The sequence below is a fragment of the Ursus americanus genome, chromosome 18 (genome assembly GCF_024610735.1).
Source record: "Ursus americanus isolate L20-20 chromosome 18, mUrsAme1.1.p, whole genome shotgun sequence".
NCBI classification, from domain to species: domain Eukaryota; kingdom Metazoa; phylum Chordata; class Mammalia; order Carnivora; family Ursidae; genus Ursus; species Ursus americanus.
This window is the reverse complement of record NC_142144.1, coordinates 7,984,990-7,998,109: the sequence shown is the minus strand read 5'-3', so window position 1 is coordinate 7,998,109 and position 13,120 is coordinate 7,984,990. Positions and strand designations below refer to the sequence as shown.

The window sequence follows — 13,120 nt, the reverse complement described above, 5'->3', positions numbered from 1 at the left end:
TCAGCTGTGGAGGCCAAAGCGAGGCTTACATGTCCAAGGGGGAGGGAGGGCTCCGCCTCCCTCCCAGAAAATAAATAAAAGGAGATTTTTCTCTATTTTGTCCCCATGGATATTCGAGATCCAGTGAGATAAGCGGTCCTGGGCTGGGACCTCACCACTGTTCATAACACAGTGACCGTTCTTCTTCGAGCCCTGGCTCTGCATGCCTGTGTGGGGCGCGGGCGCACACAGCACCTCACAGGGTCTACACAACACCCCGAGGTCAGTCCTCCCAGTGCTGAGTTGCCGGAGAAGACACAACAAAAACAAAGCCAGAGTCGGGGCTGGAATCCTGGAATGCTGGGCTCTGGCTGAGCCCTCAACCACACGGGGCGCTCTACCCCAAGCCCCATCTGGGAGCACAGGCTGCCCCCCAGATCGCCCCCCCCCCCCCCCGGTTTCCCTGGGATCATGGGGCAGGCAGACGTGCTCCTGTAAGGCTTCTAGGAGCCTCCGACAGGGCGGGGCGGACGGGACACCTAGAACAACTCTTCGCAAATGCAGTACTGACTCCACCGTGTACAAAGCAGGGTGACCCCGGTCACCTTCTCCAGGGGTCTCACAGGGCCTCAGGGACACGGGAAGGGCAGACCGTGGGACCCCCCCCCCCCCCGGCAGAGCTGCGACTGTAAGGCTCAGGAAGTGGGCACGCGGGTGGGAGCCAACGCCTGTGCCTAGTTCGCTGGGGGGCCTCAGGCAACCCCCCCTCAGCCTCCCCTCTGGGGGCACGTGCGGTCCCTCGAGGCCTGGCCGCTCTCTCTGCAAACGTGGAGGCTGGAGCTCTGGGATCAGGGCAGCCCTCTCCCCCGGCCACCTCCTGGATCTAAGCAGGGCATCTCAGCCTGGGACCAGGCGGTGGGGGGGCGGGGGGAGTCCTTTACCTGGTAAGGAGTTGCCAACCAGCTCCAGGTACTGATCCACGGAGGTAAGGATTTTGTAGCCTGCACTGTTGATGACAGCCCGGGGTGGGACCTGCCGCTCGTAGGCCTGAGGAAGGGACAAGAGGGATGGTCCCAGGGTGTAACAGCGTGGCCAAGCCTAAGCCCCATCTCCAACTCTGGCTCCAGGGCCCTCTCAGTGTGGCCTGCCTGAGGCAGGGAGGAGGAGGGGAAGGGAAAGGGGAGGAGGGAGAGAGGGAGGAGGAGGAGCCCACCCACTGCGGGGATTAGAAACCACCTGGCGTAGTGACCTGGGTCCCAGCTCTGGGCTCCAATCCCAGCTCCACTGGACACAGTCTCTGTGCTGTGGACATTAAGCTCCTTCACCTCCTATGCTTTAGCGTCCTCACCTGTTAAACCAGGGCGACGACAGCTCCTACCCCACAGGGCTGCGTGCAGACCGCGTGAGATGATCCACGTAACATGATCAGCTCAGGGCCTCAGCCAGACGCAGTAAGCACTACCAGCACTAACGCCCCTATCAGCAGCAGCCAGCTCTGGCTGAGTATTTATGACACACCAGGCACCGTGCTAAGTGCACCGCATTGCTTCCTTCCACAAAATCCTCACACTCCGAGAGGTGAGTACCATCATTAGCCACACGGCCCGCGTGCAGCCAACCCAGGACATGAACCTGGTCTGTGCGCCTCCTGGGTCCAGAGTCTTTGACCACTACCCTGACTGTCCGGCAAATTCGTGGGTTCAGAGCTCCACACAAGTCCCCTCTGGAGGAGAATTAGGTCTGGACACTGCTTTCTTCTACCCCAGCGGGTAAAAAGCGGCTCTAACTAGTAGCTTATACAGCAGGGCTGCTGTGCTGCCCCTGGCCACTAGGTGTCACTACCCAACACATTTCTTCACAGTGGCTCAGGACCTCCAGGGCACTGATTTGCAAAGTGCGGTCCTAGGTCATCGACACCATCAGCATCACCTAAGAGTTTGTTAGAAATGCAAATTATCGGCCCTGCTCAGACCCAGATCAAACCGGGCAGGCCCAGCAACCTCTGTCACACACCCTCCAGGTGGTTCTGAAGCCAGCTACCAGTTCGAGAACCCCTGCCAGAGGCCATCAGGCTGCTGCACACATTGTTTATGTTTCTTTAACCCCGATTCTCCTTGAACAGAGAGCACTCCGGCCTATCCTTCGCTACTGTGGAAAAATGTCTGGTAGAAGAAATTGGGTCTGTGGCTCAACCAGGGGGCGCTTCCCCCAAGGCCCAGGGCAAAGATAAGGGACAATGGGCGGGACACTCACCAGGCAGCAGGGGGGCTGCCAGTAGCGGCAGAGGAATCAGGAAGGAAAAAGATGGGATCGCTACCCTGGGGTAAGTGGGGGGAGGGGGGGATGGCCAGACTCCTGTGTCAGCAGTTGGTCACGACCGTTGAAGAGCAAGGATGGGAGTGGTCGGAGAGCTGCAGGAAGCCCAGCCAGGAAGCAGGCTGGGGGCTGGGGGGACGGGCAGTGGGGAGAAGCTCTGGCCCTGGAACTGGAGGGACTGGACAATCTGAGGTGGGTATGGGCCAGCGGCCAGTTGCTTACATGTGGAGGCAAAGGGAAAGGGGACCCCCAGAGCTGGGCTGTTTAGAGGGAAGCCAGCCAAACAAGCAGGTTGGGGGTGGGGGCTGCGGAGAAGGAGCAGAGCAGGGGTGAGGTGGGGGGGGCCTCACCACTTTGTTCTCGTAGAGCACCAGCCCATAGTTGTGAGGCACGAGACTGAAGCGGTTCCTCCACTTCTTGTTGTCCTCCTGGTACTGGAAGAGGTTCCCAGAGAAGATGATACGCTCATCTAATGGCACCTGTGAGTGGGGTGAGAGTGAGGCCCGGCTCCCCCACAGCCCAGCCGGGCAATGGGGTCCCCCAAGAAGGGGGAGCTGCTGAGCACATCCCCCATCCCGAGCTCCCCGAGTCCTTCTCTGAGGCAGGGCTGCAGCTCAGCCATGCGGAGAGGGAGGCTCAGGCAGGGGGGCTTTCCCAAGGTCCAGCCAGAGCCACAGCGATGGCAGGACTCGAACCCAGGCCAGGCACCAGCATTCGGGGCCCAGCCAGGACCAAGGTCTCCCGCCTGTCCTGGCCCTAGACAGGCACGGCTACCTTGGGGCAGGTCTCTGGAGCCCATGGCAGGCTAATTCCCCGACCACCCACCACCCCAGCAGCCACACCGGCCGGACGGGAAATGCCCACGGGCCAGGACGGTGAAGGCCCTGGTGCCCTGGAATGTCTCTTTCCTGCTCTCGGCCTCCGTTTCCCCTCAGGGTAACAAAAACTTGGCCAAGGGGGCTCCAGGGAGCCTCCCCAGCTCTGACAGCTAATAAGATGAACTCCATGCATTTGGGTGGGGTTGGAGGGGACCTCAGTCGGAAGGTTCAGCGTTGGACCAGCATCCTGACAGACCGATGACAATGTGGGCAGCAGAAACGCCCAGACCTTCCTTGAGAAGTCCTACCTTTGACTCCACCTCTGACTCAGTGTGACTTCGGGTCTGTCACATCCCCTGTCTGAGCCTCAGTGTCCTCATTTGTACCATGAGGTCAGGGACAGCAGTGACTTCGGCCAGGTGTCTTGAGGACTGTGTAAGAGGCCACGGGCAAGCATCACGTGCACCTGACAGGCCGTCTGCTCGGCTCATGACACGCCGGAGCCTCCATGGCTGCTGCTGGGACTCCCCGGGCTGTGTCAGTCTCCAGGCTCCACAGGCTGACTTCTTTGGGGGGGGGGGGGCATGCCTGAGAGCGTGTTTCCTGAGCAAACCCACACCGGGAAGTTTCAGGAAAGGGAGATAGAGGCCACAGGGGGCAGGCTTACTCCGGGATGAATGGAGTTTCAAAAGCTTCTATCTGTTCTGCAATAAGTATGGAGCCTTCTGCAGAAATAAACATGCGTCCTATGTAATACTGGGAGAAAGTACTATTATTAACAGCGCCTAACCCTTCCCAGCGTCCCTGCTCGGGTCTGCCTCTGCACTGCAGTCAGGTGTGAGCCTTGGTCCAAGCTGCCCGCCCCCAGGGCCCTGTGTCTTCACAGGGGCCCCTTCTCCCCTGCAACCTTCCCACTACTCTTCAAGGGGAAATGCCAAAACACTCTTGGAAAATGAGGGCCCATTGTACTCAAACAATAGGACCCCACGACTGCTTCCTACCCAGGGATAAAAATATTTACAGGAAAAGAAAATGGTCCCCCCCCACCCCCCTCACCCCACCTCGCACACAAGTGGGCTTTGCCTGAGTCACAAAGCTATGCTCAGTGGGCTATATTTAGACAGGGGCCTCCTCTCAAAGCCAGCTCTCAAATCCCCATCTTTTCTAGAAAGAAAGAACAGACAGCTCTCCTGACACCCTGGTAAGACCCTCCTCACTCCCCCCCCCCCTTTGGTCCTCCTCCCAGCTCAGGGCAGGAGCCCCACCTCAGGGGCAGCGGGAGGCCCAGGCAGGCCTTCCCAGCAACCACCGCCCCCCCAAGCCGGAGTCCACCCCCAGATCCTGGGGCAGCCCGTAATGGGCGGTTGCTTGCGGGTTTGGGTTTTAAGACTTTCAAATGGCAGAGTCATGTTTCCCTTGGAAGGCCTGCAGGAAACGAAACGGAACCTGCCAGCCCAGGCAAATTATTCTGGACTCTGCAAAGCTCTCCAACGCTGGGCTGGGAACCTTCGGTGGGTGGCGAATGGTTAGAGCACAGACCCCGGTTCCGACGGCCCGGATTCCAGCCCCAGCCCCACCCCCCACACCACGGGAGCCTGGACAAGCCTTTCCACCTCTCTGAGCCTCAGGGTCCACACTGCAGGTGTGGACACAAGTATAACCCCTCAGAACGATGTCGCGCCCACACAGCACAGCTGCTATTTTTAACAGAATTTCTGGGGTTTTTACTATTACTATTGCTACTGTATTATTTCTAATAAAAACAACTGATACTATGACAATTAACATTGTTATTTCTATTATGATATTATCCTGATTTATCACAATGGTCAGTTTCCTGAGTGGCAAGATGGGACCAAAATTCCCTGCTTTTTCAGGGACTGGGGGTGATTTCCTTCTACTCCTCTTACTGACGGGTCATTGCGGCTTTCCTACAACGGGTACTAAAGGCATTGCTACAGATGTCCCTCCCGCAGAGAGACTCTCATGCCTCGTGCCGTCAGACACACCACTCTGTCTTGGGTCACTGGGACCCAGGCTGCCTGTGACACCGCACGAGTGGGCACGTGCCAGACACCCTTCCAGGCCACACTTCCGGGCACCACCTCGGCCTCCGTTGTCACTGGGTGGGGAGCGGGCCACTACACCAAGGGACCAGCCACGAAGGGTCACGTGATGCTCGGAGGCTCAGCTGCTCAGCCGTGCAGCCCTGGCCTGCCCTCCACCCCGAGCAGCAATCTGGAACCTGGCTCGCGTCCTGCCTCCACCATCCTGGCCGAGCCACTGAATGGCCCCGCTGTACACGCTGCTCCCTCAGTCTGATGTTCTCCCCTCCTGGCAGGTCCTCAGCAGAGATGGCCCCTCTTCCAAGAAGCCCTGGTGGGTCACCCAGAGGAGGCCAGACACCCTGCCCCGGACTGAGTTCACTCTGTGATCTCCTTCGTAGGACCCAGCTTATCGTGTGACAGTTTACTGCTGTCTCCCGAGTTTCTGTGGGACCAGAGTGGCCTCCGCACCTGGCCTGGCTCAGTGTGTGGCCCTGACTGCAGGCCCACCTGTCTCGTTTCAGGTGATGCCTCCAGCTGTCCTTTCCGCTGAGAAGTCACCAAAGGGTAACATGTCCCAAAAACCAGCTCCAGCCCCTTTGGTGTCATGGTAAGTGGACACATTTTCCACCACCTGGGTTTGGGGGAGGGTGGAGGCAAGAAGGAGACAGCCCCAACTCTCCCAAGTCTGGGGCCTTCTGAGGCTCTTCGCTCTGCTCTGCCACCTCAGCGGCCCCATACTGGTCCCTTTCCGCGTGATCTGAATCCCATCCGGCCCTGGACATCCCCACCCCCTCCCCAGGCTGCTCTCACTCCTCTGGCCCATGATGGCTGTTCTGGGTATCAGTCCACACACAGAGAAACGGAGGCTCGAGAAGGTGAGGCCACGGGCTGGAGGTCACCTGGCAAGTTGGGATTCGCACCCCTTAGGAGCCCCACCTGCTCCGCTCATTCTCTCGCGCAGTCAGCTCCACAGCGCTCCGCAGGAGGTACCCACCTGTCAGGTCAGGAGACCGAGCCCGGAGGGTTGACTCAACTGCCCAAGTCAGCAGCTAGCAAGCAGCTCTGGGCCGGGTCCCCCGAGTTCTCTCCCCTCAGAGCACAGTGTTCCAGCCTCCATCCTTCTCCTACAGTCCTGTCCCGACTCCCCCCCTCCAAGCCCAGGAACAGGCTGACCCGGGCAGCTGGGAGGAAGCCAACAGGACTGGGTGGGGAGGCGCAGCAAGGTGGGCAAGAACAGCTTTGGAGCCCACGAACCGGGATTCAGCCACGAAGGACCTGAGCGGCAGCACTGGGGTGGCCTGGCTGACCTGGTTCGGAGCCCACTCCCAGAGGGATCAGCTCAGCCAGTCCAATTCCCCAGAGGGAAGCTGGCTGGCACTCTGCCCCAAGGCCACCAGCCAGGAACAAGTAGCCTCTGGGCTGCTGCTGGGCCACTGTGGGGCCAGGCCACCTGCAAAAGAGGTGGGGCTGGCACCCTTCCTCCTTGCCACCCCTGGGCTGTCCGGGGTGGGTAGAAAGGTCACTGAATGGGAATGCCCTGGATTTCCCTGGGCTGACTCAGGGCCCCTGTCCCACCCCCAGAGCAGCAAGGACTAGCTTCTCACCCCTCAGGCTCAGGCCTGGGGCTGCCGGCTTCCAGCGAGGCACTCATGGCCCAGCCCGTGTTCCAACTGTCCCTCACCTCCTCTCCGCCTGTCCCGCCCCTGCCACCACTTGGAGGCCGGTCACCACCGGGCCCCTTCCCAGGAGGCCTTGTGTGCCTCCTTCAGTCCATGCTGACCCGTGGCCCGGAGTCACACAGCTTCCAGTCTCTCAACAAATATTTACTGGGCAAACACAATCCTGCTCCTAACAGGCTAATGACAAGGCTGATGATGCTGACACCATCAGCCAGTGCTCCCCGAGCACCTTCCCTGCTCCAGGCGCCTGGCTGACTGGTCCTCTCGTCCTTACAACCACCATACGCGGGTGCTCTTACCCCATTCCACAGATGGGTAAACTAAGATCCACGAGGTGAGGTGACTTGCTCACGGGCACGAGGCCTTTAAGAGAAGCAGCTAGTGGCACCTGGGTGGCTCAGTCGGTTAAGCGTCTGACTCTTGATTCTGGCTCAAGTCATGATCTTAGGGTCCTGGGATCGAGCCCCGCATTGGGCTCTGCTGCCTGCTTGAGATTTCTCTCTCCCTCTGCCCCTCCTCCCGCTCTCACAGGCACACGCTCTCACACACTCTCTCAAATAAATAAACCTTTAAAAAAAAAAAAAAAAAAGAGAGCAGCTGGGCTTGAACTCAGGTGTGGCAAGATGATCCCAGAGCCCCAGCTCTACCAATGGAGGAGCTGAGCTGGCAGGGAGTCACCACGGTGAGTGAAGGGGTCTTGGCAAGGCCACCGGGTTATTTCCCTGTTCAGAAGCTGGGTGGGGGCACCTGGGTGGCTCAGTCCGTGAAGCGTCTGCCTTAGCTCAGGCCCTGATTCCAGGGTTCTGGGATTGAGCCCCACATCAGGCTCCCTGCTCAACCAGGAGTCTGCTTCTCCCTCTCCCTCTGCACTCCCTCTGCCCTCCTCCTGCCCCTGACCGCAGCCCTGCTCGTGCTCACTCGCTCTTGTGCTCTCTCTCAAATAAATAAAATCTTAAAAAAAAGTAATAAAAGATGCTGGGTGGGGCCCCTAGAGACCATGGAGGCAACAAGGGTACACTGAGGCCCAGGGACAGGAAGCCACTCGGCAGGGCCATGCCGGGGCCCGCCCTGCCCCCGGCTCAGCACCGCTCACCTTGCGCCAGAGCAGCTGGGCCTGCGGCAGGCCCGTGCCCTCGATCTCGTGGCGCATGCTGTTGAAGAGGGCCACGCCATACTGGTCCTCGTAGAAGCGCAGGAACTCCGTCAGGATCTTCCCGGTCTTCTCTGGAAGGCAAGAACAAACAGACTGTGAGGTCGTCGTGGTTACCTGCGAGCAGCAGCCCCACCCCAGGGAGGGGCATCAGCCCAGCTCCGAATTCCTGCTCCTGAAGAAATCGTTGGCACAAGCTCCGGCTTTCACCTGCCTCGCGTTCCTGGCCGGACAGGTGCATTCCCTGCACACGATGGGTGGATGTTCGGACAGGAAAACAGGCAACAACTGAGACAGACATCACCAAAGAGAAAAGACGAGAAACCAACAGATGAGTGGGAAGACGCTGAGCACCAGCCACCAAGCAGATGCAGTCAGAGAGCTCCGTGCTCCCCCGTCAGGCCAGTCAGGGTGCGGGGGAGCGGACACCTTAACTCGGAGCCCTGGGTGCTGGAAATTGACCAGCAGCTGCGCGTACAGTTTTAAGGGTTCACGCGGGGCCCAGGATGCCGCACTCCCTCCTTTAGGAAGGACCCTCTAGGAAGGACCCTCGGAACGACTCGCAGAGGAACAGGTGTATATATCACGCAGGCAATCAGCAGGCACGAGCCAGATGCGCGTGCATGGACGGATTCAGCCCATTACCAGTGCACCTGGGACGGGGGGACCTACAGGTGCCACCCGGGGGAAGGTGCCCACACTCAGCCACGCGAAGAAAAGCGAGTTACAGAACCACGTGCTGAATATTACCTCATTTAAAATCACTCCTGGTCGTGCCTATAAACTGTTTATGTCTGGAGACGGAGGAAAAGGTCTGGAAGGCAGCACTCCCCCACCTGTTCTGGGTGGGACCCCTGGGTGTGGGAACGGGAGGGCCGAGCCAACTGCATTTTCGGCTTTATTCACTTTTACAGCATTTGAATTATTTTACAACGTGATTCCTTCCCCAGTAAAAATAAATAAATAAACATTCTAAACTGAACTCATCTACCCAGTTAACCACCTTTTTGCTTCCACAGGCCCTTTGCTTCTCTGCTGCCAAAGCAGTTTCTGAACAGAGAAGGTGACTCTCGTGGCCTCCAGGGCTCGCCAAGCACACACCAGACGCTCAGGACCCGCATTGCCTGGGTATCCCTATTTACAGATGGAGAAACTGAGGCCCAGGGAGGGTGGTGACCCACGACAAGGAGGCCCTCTCCTTGGGAGAGATTTCCTGGTCCCGAGAAGCTGCCACTCGAGTCCTGACTTAGGGCTTGTGCCGGCTCACTCCGCGGCTCCCCTCTCTGGGCCTCAGTTCCCTGAACACTAAGAAGACTAGACTCCATGGTGGACAGGCCATCTCTGCCAGCCTTGGATTCCAGGTCTGAAGACCCGGTCCTTCCTCAAAGAAAGGGCTGATGAGACGCCGCCGTGCCTCCTAGGGCTGGTCTCTGCTTCTCAGGCATTTCATTTAATCCTCTCAAGAGCCCTGTGAGGTAGGGCTGGTGTTATTCCCATTTTAGAGAAGACCTAGAAGAAGCACTGAGACCCAGAGAGCTTAAGTCACCGGCTCAAGGTTACAGAGCCAGTGGGTGGCGGAGCTGGGATGCAGTCCAGGAGCCCTGCTAGGAGGTGGTGGCCAGGGAGAAGGGCTGAAAGCATGTGGCCACATCCCCACCCAGGGTCTCAGGCAGGCTCACTCCCTCTACTCCCTCTGGAAGAGCTCAGCTCAAGGACCCCCTCTCCACAGACCCTGTCTGTGGTCCCCTTTCCTGGAATGAGGTCATGGCTGTCTAGATTCCAACCTGGGGAGAGGAGGGGGGGGAAACAAATGAGGAATTTGCTTTGAATGCCTATTTTTTAAAAACCATAAACAACCAGAACTCTCTCAAAGACCATGGGAATTGTTTTGAAAAACGATGAGGCAGGATTGGGAGGGGTGGGGGGAGCAGGCAAGAAGGGGTAATGAACTGGAGCCAGAGAGAAAATGGGACCGTAGGTGACGCTAATACTGATAAATCACATCATCGTCACCATCCTCACAGCTGCGGCTTAGCGAGCGTGAACCTGAGCCAGTGGGTGGGCAAGTTCTGCATGCAGGACCCCAAAGAATCTTCATGAAATCCCTAGGGAGTCAGTGCTGTTGTTTTCCCATTTTAGGGACGAGGCGGCTTGCAGACCCAGGACTGGAGGGCCAGGGTCTCAGCCACCAGGCCAGGCAGCCTCGGCCCGGGCTTTGTCCCAACTCTGCCCCCAGCAGCCAGACACCCCACGGATACTCTCCCGCGGTGCAGGATCTCCAGGGTCCTCCAGCCTCAGCTCTGGGAGGCCTGACCAGCCCCTGGTACGCCAGCCTCAGAGCATGATTTCCAGGAGGGCCAGAATCTTCCCTGACCCTTGGGAAGCCAGGCCCAGGAGGAAGCTGCTGTCCTGTGGCAGAACTCGAAGCCAGGTCTGCCTAAGCCACAGCATGCTCTCAGCAAAACCCAGATATTGCATCCCGCAGAGGGTGGCTAGGTTTTCAAGGCCCGGGGGCTGGACTGGGGAGGAGAACAGGAAGGGCAAGGCAACATCCCATCATCCCATCAGGTGCATGAAGGCCCCAGGGCAAGGGGTGGGGGGTGGGCTGGAGGTTGGAGCGGAAGCTAGCGAGGCTGAGGAAGTGAAAATAAGAACAAGGGGACTCATTAGGAGCCAGAAGGCGAAGATGAAGCTGATAGGCTTGAAGTACCCGGGCTGAGGAGGAACAGGTGGGGTAGGGGGCGAGGAGAAAATCCACTGCAGCCCTCCCAATGGAACGCGGACAAGCTATTGGAGTGAGACTGTGGGACCAGGGTCCAGGAGTGGAGGGCATGAGGACTGGGGGGGGGGGGGGGCAGGCAGAGGGTGGAGAGGGGAGAGGGTATGGGCTGAAATGGACAGAAAATGGGATAGGAAAAGAGGCGGTGGCCCCAGGCACCCTGTACCCCCAAAAAGAGGACAGCACCCCTGCCCCCACCCCCGCAGCTTCACCCAGCTACAATTACAGGCATGCCTCGCTATCCAAACTCGAGAACCATATAGATCTGAATCTGTTTTCCGATAAAACCTTGGCTACCTGAAATTCCAGAACCAAAGAGATCACAGAGTGGGGTCCCTTACTATCCAAACTTGTTCTCCCAAGTCGGGAGCCTAATGGATCGGGATGCAAGTATCTAAGAGCTGACTGCACCCCGGGGAACGTGGCCCTGGCGCCCTTCTGCTCATCCCTGTGGCCTGGCACAGGCAGGTGCTGAGCAAAGGGGGGTGTCCACTTGCCAGTTACTAGGCGTCCCCTCTGCGCCAGGCCCCACAGGACTGGGGAAGCTGCCGGGCCAGGGGCAGCAGTGACATCATTCCTCAAAGGATTAAGGATTCAAGGAGGGTCCCAGGCAGTGCCAGGAAACTGGGTGTGCTCGGCCCAAGTTTGGCCGAAGGAGGGCTAGAAAGGGAAGACTGGGGGGTGGGGGGCTAGAAGGGAGCAGGGCCGCAGGATGGCTTCTTGGCAAGGGTACGCTGAGCACATTCTTGAGAGATGTCCTAAGACAGCCTGGAAGGAACTGGCTTGTGCTTGGTACAAAGGAAGTGCCACAGGAAGCCAGAGGACGAGGACTCCGGCGCCGTAGGGGGCCTAGGACTGGGGGCTGGAAAGACCTCAGAGAGGCAGGCTGGGGAAGGGGGTGCAGTCCCCTCCTGAGATAAAGGGTTCACAGGGGAGAAGCCCCGAACAGGGTCCCCAGCGGCCTGTCCGGCCGGCGCTGGAGGAGAACCCCGATGGGCACCGCCCTGGCCTTCGATGCTCGTCCCGCCCGCTGAGCTCTGGGGTCAGGGCCCAGGCATTCCCCTTCCTGTAAGCACTGCTCAGCACCCCACTTTTTCCCTTCTTGCCACCCTACAGTGGCTGTCTCCCTGGGATTTTTATGGCTCAAATCCCCACTGCAGCGTCCTGGCCCAAGTGTCTGTGGACAGTCCCCCAGGCCTCGGGGGCCCCTCTCTCCTCCACACCTGCCCGTACCAGCTCTTCCCGCCTCCTCCCAGAGTGTCTGAAGACCCTATGTGCCATGGACTTGGGCCCACCCAGACCAAGGCTCACCACCCCAGAGGGCACTCTGAGCCCCAGAGTATGAGAGGCTCCCCAGAGGGCACACATCCAGCCTGAGGCAGTGGGGGTTCGACCCACAGACCACTGACTCCCTCCCGCTCCTGGCTCTGACCACGGTCCACAGGGCCCCACAGGACATCCCTCCCACCAAGGACAGACAGGAAGCAGGCTGTGGCTCCATCCCCAGAGGCAGGGCCGACCCTGGGGGGTCCTGGGCCCAGGAACGGCTGGGAGGTACAGAGATGCTGGCACGGAGCAGTGTGAGGGCATGTGCCAGCCTCACCCACCTTCCACAGCTCATCCGTCCTCCCTCCTGCACTGACTCAGCCTCGGTGCTGCTTCAGGAGATGGCACGGGCCAGGGACCCAGCCTCCAGCCCCGGGCTCCCAGCCTCCGGGTGACAAGTGCAAGGTTGGGGCAGGAGTTCCCACTGTGCCAGCCCCTAGCCCCAGAAGCCTCCCAGCCAGCTCAGAGCCTCAAGTTGGAAAGGGAAGGGCCACTCAGATCCATCTGAGATTTGACTGCAAACCCCGGGCGGGTGGGCCTGGCACAAGCAGGTGCCGTAAGATGGGCCATGTGGCGGGATAGCTCAGCAAGTGCTCTCAGGACCTCCCTAAACGTGACTGTGATGTCACTAGTAATCACAATAGCGCTCGGCTTATCACAACAATGGTAAGAGACTGAAATTTTTATGAGCAGATATAATTTTTATAGCTCGAAAAAAATCCAGGAAAGACTTTTTCTTTTTTTAAAGAACCGGGACAAGAACCACAAAATAATAGTGACAATGATAGGTATGTCTTCAGCTGACAGGCCAGACAAACGGAGAGCCCACTAGGAGGAAGGAGGGGCTCAGGCAAAGGTAAGGGCGTGGGAGAGCCAGGCCAGGGGTCCGCAAGAGGCACATAGGAGCCCCACTGCCCACCTGACCTTGGAGGGGCTCCCCTGGCGCAATCGTCAGTGTGTGCTAGTGCTAGTGCCCAGCGTGCATCGCAGCCCAGCCGGTGCCCCTCCGCCAGCGCATCCTGCAG

General features: G+C 59.0%; 1 protein-coding gene and 1 long non-coding RNA gene across 3 annotated transcripts in view; one reads left to right on the top strand and one right to left on the bottom strand.

Moving 5' to 3' along the window:
* The window catches only part of NIBAN2 (niban apoptosis regulator 2), a 50,605-nt gene that overhangs the window by 11,646 nt on the left and 25,839 nt on the right, over positions 1 to 13,120 (bottom strand). For both annotated transcript variants that reach the window (XM_045771036.2, XM_045771037.2), the window contains exons 2-4: positions 7,934 to 8,064; positions 2,646 to 2,774; positions 921 to 1,026 (exon numbers count right to left, since the gene is read on the bottom strand). In XM_045771036.2, the coding sequence (XP_045626992.2) occupies positions 921 to 1,026; positions 2,646 to 2,774; positions 7,934 to 8,064 (366 nt within the window). The remainder of the gene's footprint in view (positions 1 to 920; positions 1,027 to 2,645; positions 2,775 to 7,933; positions 8,065 to 13,120) is intronic.
* Positions 4,203 to 7,937, top strand: LOC148108551 (uncharacterized). The gene is made up of 3 exons (XR_015727306.1): positions 4,203 to 4,314; positions 5,683 to 5,768; positions 6,006 to 7,937. It is a non-coding gene; the product is annotated as an uncharacterized LOC148108551 (long non-coding RNA).